The sequence below is a fragment of the Colobus angolensis genome, unplaced genomic scaffold, assembly GCF_000951035.1.
Source record: "Colobus angolensis palliatus isolate OR3802 unplaced genomic scaffold, Cang.pa_1.0 Scaffold254, whole genome shotgun sequence".
NCBI classification, from domain to species: Eukaryota; Metazoa; Chordata; class Mammalia; order Primates; family Cercopithecidae; genus Colobus; species Colobus angolensis.
In genome coordinates this window covers 2,327,064-2,336,738 of record NW_012115755.1, presented here as the reverse complement: position 1 = coordinate 2,336,738, position 9,675 = coordinate 2,327,064, and the positions used below count along the sequence as shown (strand labels likewise).

Genomic DNA, 9,675 nt, shown 5'->3' with positions numbered 1-9,675 from the left:
AAAAAAAAAAAAAAAAGCTTGCATTTTATATCATCATAAATACCATCAGTTGTTTTCCTTGAAGTGACAGGCTAATTTTATTCATTGTTCATTTTTTTGAGAAAATGTCTGCCAATTCCCAAGTCTAAATAGTAAGTCATTCTTTCAGTTAAAAAATGGTGTTCCATGAAAAAAAGTGGCTTCCTCTTCCTTTGATTTTATCTCTCTTTTATCCAGGAAAAAGTAGAATGCCCTAACTTAATGCTTCTCGGGTCAAGGCAGAAAAGTCTTGGGCCTGATCTGGTAAGGGAGCAGAGATAATGATTTTAATGGCTACAGATGCCAGCCCCTTAGGCCCTGGAGTGTACCTAGAGCTCACTTGGCCCCTTCACTGCTCTGGGGCAGTGCATGCTACAGCATGGATCTCCTGTGAGTAATCTCACACTCTCCAGAGATTCTGGTTTTGCTTAGAGTGAAGAAAAATTATCTTGGAACTTTTTTGAGGAGATCCAAAATCAGTAGAACCCCCAGAATTTTTCTTCCCTCATCTTTTGCCTAAGGCTAGAGCTGCATCCTCAGAGTCTCTGAAATTTAAACTGAGGTGAGCAGGAACAACGGGCTGCTGGATTCAAGAATCAGTTCCATCAGCCTTTGTGATGAAGAAAAATGGTTGGAGTTTTCATTCATTCGATGAACATTTGCTGATCATGTTCTTTGTGTAGGAATACTGTGCCAGGTGCTAAACATACATCTTGGGAGCAGCTGATTGAAAGTCTGGGTTGACTGGCTTTTCAGGGCATAAGCGTTCATGAATGCCAGAATTTGGAAAATGGCAGCAGATCACAGTCAAAGGGAACTCTGAACCAAGAGGTCTTCTCTGCCAAAGCAAAAATTTGAAGGAACCAGTGGCATTACTGACTAAATATAACATCTCTAGGGCTTGGGATCCTTATCGCCCTCTAGCAATTAAAGCAGAGATGAAAATAGCAGAAAAAAGTTCCCAGTTCCACAAGGCGCATCGTACCCAGGGGCAGGCACCAGGGCCTAGAGTTAAGACATCAGCTTTAGGAGTGGCCTTCTCAAACTGCCTGGGCCTGAAAGGAGGACTCAAGTGTACCAAACTCCGAGAGGACAGTGGATAAACTAGTCTTCAATGTAGACTTAGAACAGAACAGCCAAGGGGCTTAGATCATAGATTGAGTGCCTACTGCCTGGATCCCTTGAGCTAAGTGCTTTGTATCTCTAATGTGACTTAATCCTGTGGGTAGCTTTATGCAGCATGGGTGGTATCGTCACTCAGTCCTGTGGGCGGCTTCAATTAGAGCTTAATTAGCTTTTCAGGCCCTGTGTTTCTTGCTTTAACTGGGAAGACAACCTGTCCTGTAAGGTCACTTCCAGTGATGGCTAATCTCATTTATTTTGTGTACCATTTTGGCTCTAGGGAGAGTCACATTATTTTGGTTAACTGGGGGCATCTCATAATCCCTAAAGAATGCAGTCTTTTACTCTAACGCGGTTAAGATTGTAACCATTCTGGAGGTCAGGTGGACAGATGGGCCTTTCTCTGTAGGAAGCAGTAATTTCAAGCAGTGTCTCATTGGACTGCCTGACAGCTGCATTGCCATGGGGACACCTAGCAAATCTGAGTTCTCTACCACATGCCCAGCTGAGCCCATGCCTCAAGCCAGGCCCTGTACTGCTCCGTGAGGGATCCAGACAGGAATCAGACCTGGCACCTGCCTCTTGTAGAAGGGACAGAAGATACAGGTAAATAAATTAAATAGAAGGCACAACTACTATAACCAAGGCACAGTGTACTAGGAGGAGATGGGAGAGGAGAAGTGAATTACAAGAGGGACTCTGTAGGAGAAAGCCTGGAGGAGGTTGGACTTAAATTGGGCCTTTCATCTCAGCTACTCATTGGTAAACATGAGAAGAAAGTGGGTTTTAAGCAAGGGATCCCCTTTAGCAAAAGCATGACATAGAAAAAGGCAGAGATTATTTTGGGAACTTAGGGAATGACTTTATGGGGTTGAGGGGAGAAATTAAGATTTCTAACAAGTCAGCTTAGATTCATCATATATGAGAGACTCATGTTCGTGTAAAATACAGTGACCATTTATTGTTTCCTATTGTTCCTGTGGTGTTAATGATTAATACCATGTGTTGAGCAACATCTATGTGCCTAGCAGTGGACTAGGTGCTTTATCACATTTATTTCTCACAGCTGACCCTACAAATTGAAACTTAATCCCATTTTACAGATGAGCAAACAGAGGGTAAGTAGAACTAGCTCAGCATCATACAGCTGGTAAGTGATGGAGGTCAGGATTAATGCCAAAGCCAGTGTTGTTTCCACTGCGCCCCAGTGCCTTCCACAAGTACTTTGGCACTAAATGCAGTCACATTAATTACACACTTAATTTATAAGAATTGTGTATTTGCTTTTAAAAACAGAAAACACACGTATCATACGTTTTATTATACATTTGAATTATTGATTACAACTACAAAACCATATACAGTCATTCCTCCACATCTGTGGATTCAACCAATTGTGGATAGAAAATATTCAAGGAAAAAAAAAGGGATGGTTGTGTCTATACTGAACATGTGTAGACTTTTTGCCTCGTCATTATTCCCTAAACAATACGGTATAGCAGCTATTTACATAGTATTTACATTGTATTAAATATTATAAGTAATCCGGAGATTGTGGGAGTATGTGCATCGGTTATATACAAATATGACACCATTTTATGTCAGAGATTTGAGCATCTGCAGATTTCGGTATCTGTGGGGTGTCCTGGAACTGATCCCCCATGAGTACTAAGGGATGACTGTATATTGTGCTTTATATGCCATATAAAGAATTTCAGGCCAGGCGCAGTGGCTCACGCCTGTAATCCCAGCACTTTGGGAGGCCGAGGCAGGTAGATCACGAGGTCAGGAGATCGAGACCATCCTGGCTAACACGGTGAAACCCTGTCTCCACTAAAAGTACACAAAATTAGCTGGGCATGGTGGCGGGCGCCTGTAGTCCCAGCTACTCGGGAGGCTGAGGCAAGAGAATGGCGTGAACCTGGGAGACGGAGCTTGCAGTGAGCTGAGCCAAGATCGTGCCACTGCACTCCAGCCTGGGCAACAGAGCGAGACTCCGTCTCAAAAAAAAAAAATTTTTTTTTTTCAAGAATAACTATACAAGATTTTAATTATATGTACTGGCTTTTGAACCTAGCATGCAAATGAAATGAAACTTGTAGTAAAAGTATATGTCCTGGTGCTCACCTTGTGGTCATCATCATGGCAGGAAAAGGGACTCTATCTAGAGTTACTGTGGCACTTCGTAGCTATGGAAAGTTTCTTCTTTGCCTTCATTTCTCTGAATACCATCCTTCTCTGTCAACCTTCTACTCCTGCAGTTGCCGTTAAACAACTGTCTTGCTCATTGAAATGTTCCCTTGGCAGAGACTGATTTAGGCTGTATCTTTTGTGAGTTCCACATGTAAAATTTCTGTTTAAGTTCCTTGTACTTCCTGAAATGTTTCATTATGCTTCTGGTACTATTGTTTGGTTCTTTTCTTTTTTTGAGAAACCAGGGACCCAAGTCAGTGTAATGGTAACATTACAGGTTTAAGGATACCCTGAATGTGAACTCATTATGAGAAAGTAATTTCATGGGAGAAAAATGATGGCATTATCTTATTGGTAGGATGAGGGTGATACCCTTATTATTCCTGTAGGCCTCTGCAGACACATGTTACCTACTGTTGAGTAAGTTTGGAAGGTACGTCAGTTAACTACCATTGCATAACAAACCACCTCCAAAACCTAGTGGTTTAAAACAGTACCACTTTCTATCTCTCACGAGTCTGCTCTCAGCTAGGCTCACTCATGTTTCTCTGATCAGCTGGCCAATCAGCTGGGAAGGCTTCGCTTTCTCCACAAGTCTCTCACATCCCTCCAGCAGCTGGCCTCGTCTCGCTCTCAGGCCATGGCAGAGGTACAGGAGCGGGCAAGCCCAGCCATGCATGGAAACAAGTGGAAATGCATACACACTTTTCAAGTTTATGGCTGGCAGCCTGTTTGCTAACATCCCATTGGCCAAAGTGACATAGCCAAGCCCAGTGTCAGAGTGGGGGTAGATACAAAGTTGCAGGATATAGGAAGCTATTAATTGGAGGCATTAAATGCAATCAGTCTCCCAGTCAGGACCCCTCAGTGTGAAAGCAAACCTATAGACTTATATTTATTTTTCTTTTTTTTTTTTTTTTTTTTTGAGATGGAGTCTCGCTCTGTTGCCCAGGCTGGAGTGCAGTTGCGCGATCTTGGCTCACTGCAAGCCCCACCTCCTGGGTTCATGCCATTCTCCTGCCCCAGCCTCCCGAGTAGCTGGGTCTACAGGCACTTGCCACCATGCCTGGCTAATTTTTTTATGCCTGGCTAATTTTTTTGTATTTTTAGTGGAGACGGGGTTTCACTGTGTTAGCCAGGATGGTCTCCATCTCCTGACCTCATGATCCACCCGCCTCGACCTCCCAAAGTGCTGGAATTACAGGTGTGAGCCACAGCACCCAGCCTGACTGACATTTGTAAGTCAAGTTTGTCATAGAAGGAAAAAGTCCAAATAATGACTGTATTGGGCCTATGTTATGGGCATACACAGGGTAGACACTTTACATGCTACGCAGTGATGATCCTTACAACAACTCTGCAAGGTAGGTAGGAATTGGAGCCCAGAGAAGTTAAATAACTTGCTCAAGGTCACCCAGCCAGTATGTGTTCAGGCAGGGATTAGAATGCCTGTTTGATTTCAAAGCCCAGATTGTTTTCACCATACTCACTACCTCTCAGGAGTACCAACCAAAGCCTTACCTTCCCTCTGACACAATTTTCCATTGAGTTAATACTTTCTGACTAGCTGTACAAACACCTCCTCCAAAATGTTGCTGCGATCCTAAGGGAATTGTGCAATTCTTCAGAAAACCCACACATTCTCCTTAACTGTCCATTGACTAAAAGCATTATTTCATTCCAGATGGGCATTGGTCCCTGGGCTGCACAGGCAGCCCAAGAATTGTAGCTACTCCCAGCCATGCCAGAGAAGGAAGGGCCTTTGACCTTTAAGATTTGGGGATGTCAGAGAATTAGGACATTTGAGCATGAGCTTTGGAGTCAGACTCACTAGGGTTCAACTACTCGCTAGCTTTATAACCTTGGGCAACTCATTTAACTTCTTGAAATCTGTTTCTTCATCTTAAAAAATGGGAATAAGAACACCTCATTTGCAGAGCTGTTACAAGGACTAAATTTAAATTATGTCTATAAAGTGCCTAACCCAGTGCCTGGCACGTAATAAGTGGCATTACTAACATTGTTACCATTATTTTGAAGGAGAGCCTTTCCCCTCCTGGGAAACCCTGTTTCTGTCTGTTGGACAGGTCCCCCCCGCCTCCAGCCAGCCTGTGCAGACTTGCTGCCTGCTGTGTCACCGGGAACGCAAAGGCTGGGAAGAAGGCCCTTCTCAAAATGGACTGGTGTTGCAGGGTGAGAAGCTGCCCCCTGACTTCATGCCAAAGCTCGTCAAGAATCTCCTAGGCGAGATGCCTCTGTGGGTCTGCCAGAGTTGCCGAAAGAGCATGGAGGAAGATGAAAGGCAGACAGGTCGAGAACATGCAGTGGCGGTAGGTAACCACTGACAGGGGTCCCTGAATACAGGAGGGCTGCCTTCCCAAGGAAGTCAGGCTGTTCCCTGTCCTCAGGTGGCTCTCTTTGGGCAGCTCCCATGCCCAGACACTGAGAGACTTCTGGGCTGCACTGGCACAGCATTGGCAGCTCAAGTTCAGATTTGGGGGAAGAAGAGAAACTTCTGGCAGCCCACCGGTCAGTCCCTCAGGGTGGTCTGTGCACAGGATGAGGGCCCACTCATAAGTACTGGTAGATCACGAGCCTGCTGTTTTCGGCTCTGTGGCAGCTTGAAAGACAACCAGTAAGACATGGAAGACAGAGATGAGTTTGAGGGTCTGAAATGTGCCCTAGTTAGAAGGACAGACACCAGGGAGCCATCTAAGTCTGCTGTCTCATGAATCACGATGGCCAGACTTTCCTTATTTCTTACGTCACTGCAGATCTTCCCTTTTACCCAGGATCAGTTTAGCTTTAGGACTCCTGGCCTAAAGGCCCTTCCTGTCTTTGGCAGCTCTCTACTCCCCAAAGGCCCGCAGTTCACAGGTAGTCTCTTCCCCTACCAGAGTCTTTCTCCCCAGTCTCCACACATTGCATGTAAGTGGGACCACCACAGCCCTTTCCCAGCAAAGGCCTGGCCCTCATTTGTTCTTACAGCTGGAGTTGTATTCATTGTGTTTTTGCTATGGCACATGGCCTGGAAGACAAGGGGCTCCCTCAGGAAAAGCCGAGGCAGCAGAGGGTCAGCTCCAATGTTTGCTGTTTGACCATGAGCCTTTTTCCTCCCCCTTCTCCAGATCTCCTTGTCACACACATCCTGCAAATCACAGTCTTGTGGAGATGACTCTCATTCGTCCTCGTCTTCCTCTTCATCATCCTCATCCTCGTCCTCTTCTTCCTGCCCTGGGAACTCAGGAGACTGGGATCCTAGCTCATTCCTGTCAGCACATAAGCTCTCAGGCCTCTGGAATTCCGCACATTCCAGTGAGGCCATGCCAGGCAGCTCTCTTGGGAGTCCTCCTACCATCCCCGGTGAGTCTCCAGGCTCGGGAGAGAGCCAGGCCCTATACAGGTGGATAGCTGTGTTTTCCTGTCCACTTTGTTCAAATAAATCATAAGACTGGTTACTAAAATAAGTAAAAGTGGAACTGTTCTGGGGGAAGCAGGGTCAGCTTAGACCTTGACTGTCTCTGGAACTCCTTTCCCCACAACTCTGAACTTGAAAAATACTGCTAGTAGAAAACGTTTGCCTCTCAAAGTTGTCATTGGCTCTGGTAGTTCACATTGAATCAAGAGGGCACCCAGTGAGGTCTGAGTAGAAAGTGGAGTCGTAGGACTTAGATCACCTGACCCCTGCAGCACCACAGAGGATCTGGGCAACCGTGTCTTCCTAGGCCTTGATTTCCCCACCTAAGGGATGGGTATAAAAGCACTGCATTTAAATGCCCAAGAGATTGGCAGTATAAGCCATAATGGTTATTAGCTAATTTAGCAGCTGTGTAAGTCTTCTTTGACTCTGAAATAACTCTCAGAGACCCAGAGACAAAACTCTTGGGTTATTGGTTTATTATGTAAATATGATTTACTGTCATACTTCTAAATGAAGGAGCTGAGTTCTTCAAAGTGGTGCTGCCCCCAGAATTATGAGTGTTGAGCAGTATATAATTCCATTAGTTTTTGTACATAAGCTAGAGAGTCATCAGAACCTTCTTCCCACTTCTATGAAATCTGGGGCCCTCAGGGGTCTGGTGTGCCCTTTTGCTTTGCTGCACGTGGCACAGAGGCAGAGCCTGGGCCTGCTGCTCCACTGGCTTCTGCAGATCATCCTCCAGGCCTGAGGAGTACCTGTGTACAAGCAAATCCTAGAGAGACCCTGAGAGACAGAATATACATCCCCTGCTCATGCTACAGAAAAGGCATGGGGCCTTCTGTGGAATCAGCATTCCTAGTACCTTCTTGCTTGGGCCTGGGCTCCTCGAGCCCACTCAGCTGTGTTGCTGCCCACAGAATCTTCTCCGGCTCCAGGGTCCCCTGTGCGGAGAGGCTGTGCCCTCTGGTCACAGAAGCAGGATGCTGTGGCAGTGAGCCTGCGGGCTTTCCTTCCCAGGTCTGGGCTCCTATTCTGACCCCTTTCTCCTTCCTCTGCCCACAGGTGAGGCTTTCCCCATCTCGGAGCACCACCAGCACTCAGACCTCACTGCTCCCCCTAACAGCCCCACCAGCCACCACCCCCAGCCAGCATCTCTAATCCCATCTCACCCCAGATCCTTTGGCTCCCCGCCCCACCCACACCTGCTGCCCACCACCCTGGCAGCACCTTTCCCTGCCCAGGCTTCAGAGTGCCCTGTTGCTGCTGCCACCGCCCCCCATACTCCAGGGCCATGTCAGAGCTCCCATCTGCCCTCCACCAGCATGCCACTCTTGAAGATGCCCCCACCATTCTCGGGGTGCAGCCACCCCTGCAGCGGGCACTGTGGTGAGCACTGCAGCGGGCCTCTCCTCCCACCCCCGAGCTCTCAGCCACCCCCTAGCACTCACAGGTAAGTGCGCTGCATGAAGGGCACACTCTACCCACTTGAACTTAGAATTGTGGACAATTTGGGGGTAACTTTGAGGTGGAAATTAAAGAGTAGACTATGTCTGTCCTTTCATTATTTTTCCAATTGTAAAGAAGTATGTATTTTGGCCTGGCACAGTGGCTCACACCTATACTCCCAGCACTTTGGGAGTCCTAGGCAGGAAGATCACTTGAGCCTAGGAGTTTGAGACCAGCCTGGGCAATGTGGCAAGACCCCCCTCTCTATAAAAAATTTTGAAAATTAGCTAGGCGTGGTGGCATGCAACTGTAGTCCTAGCTACTCAGGAGGCTGAGGTAGGAGGATTGCTTGAACCCAAGAGTTTGGGGTTGCTGTGAGCATTGATCATGCCACTGCACTCCAGCCTGGATGACAGAGTTTAAAAAAAAAAAAAAAATAGTACGTGGGGTTTTTTTGTTTTGTATTTTGTTTTGTCTTTAACTTGGAACAATTCAGAAATGTATAAGGGAAAAAAATGTCTTCACAACCTAAGCTTCTACCACTGTGGTATATTTTCACCATGTTTCTGTATATAAATAACATAATTAGATATTTGATATACCTTTCATGTAGTAGTAATTTTTTAACATCATGTCATGATCATTTCCCCAGTTAAAATTCTTCAAGAAACTTTTCAATGGCCATATAATGTCTTACTGTATAGCTCAAGCATACTTTATCATTCCCCTGTTCCTGGACCTGTAGGCATTTCCAGTTTAACCATGATGAATGAGACTGTAGTAAGCATCCCTGCACCTAAATCTGTTTGAATGAGAAATCATGTCCTTTGGGGAGATTCCTAGAAGTAACTCTAAGTACTGAGAAAGGTTATACTAACATATATTTGAAAGATAATTCTTTGGAGAAGATAGAGGTATATTTTTATGTTAGAAATCAGATCTGTGTTTATCATGCATTTCTATTTTCTTATTGGAAAGTCTCCTGTGTCTTGCACATGCCGGGTTGACAGTGTCTGCAGTCTGCCACCTGCCGGTTTTCACTTAGTGTTGCCTCCTCAGCATATTTGTGTTCTGTTGTGGTATTCTCAGCCCCAGCTTCAAAGGTTGGAGAACATTGACCGCAATTCATGTTATTGTTCTCCAGCTGCTGAGCATTTGGGTTATTCTGACATTTTAACATTACCAACAGTGTCTCTAAATATGTCTTTGCTTGAAGCCTTTTCCCTCTTTTGGATTTTTCTTGCTGGAATCAAGTTCTCAGAATGAAAAAAGTTACTGGTTAAAGGCTGTTTAGGTGTTTTTTGTTCTTTTTGAGGGTTCTTAATACACATTGAAAAACTGCTATCCAAAGGGGTCTCCAAATTGATGTAACCACCAATGAGCGCTGGTTTCCCATATTTGCAGGCACACTATTTTAATTTTTCTAAAATCAATTTTGTGGCCTGGTGCACCAGCTCATGCCTGTAATCCCAGCA

At 45.5% G+C, this 9,675-nt stretch overlaps 1 protein-coding gene across 1 annotated transcript in view; it reads left to right on the top strand.

Annotated features, from left to right (window-relative positions):
• Nucleotides 1-9,675, top strand: part of FAM193B (family with sequence similarity 193, member B) — a 36,621-nt gene that overhangs the window by 10,627 nt on the left and 16,319 nt on the right. The window contains exons 2-4 of the mRNA XM_011946886.1: nt 5,421-5,663; nt 6,462-6,696; nt 7,817-8,204. Coding sequence (XP_011802276.1) covers nt 5,550-5,663; nt 6,462-6,696; nt 7,817-8,204 — 737 coding nt within the window. The 5' untranslated portion in view covers nt 5,421-5,549. The remainder of the gene's footprint in view (nt 1-5,420; nt 5,664-6,461; nt 6,697-7,816; nt 8,205-9,675) is intronic.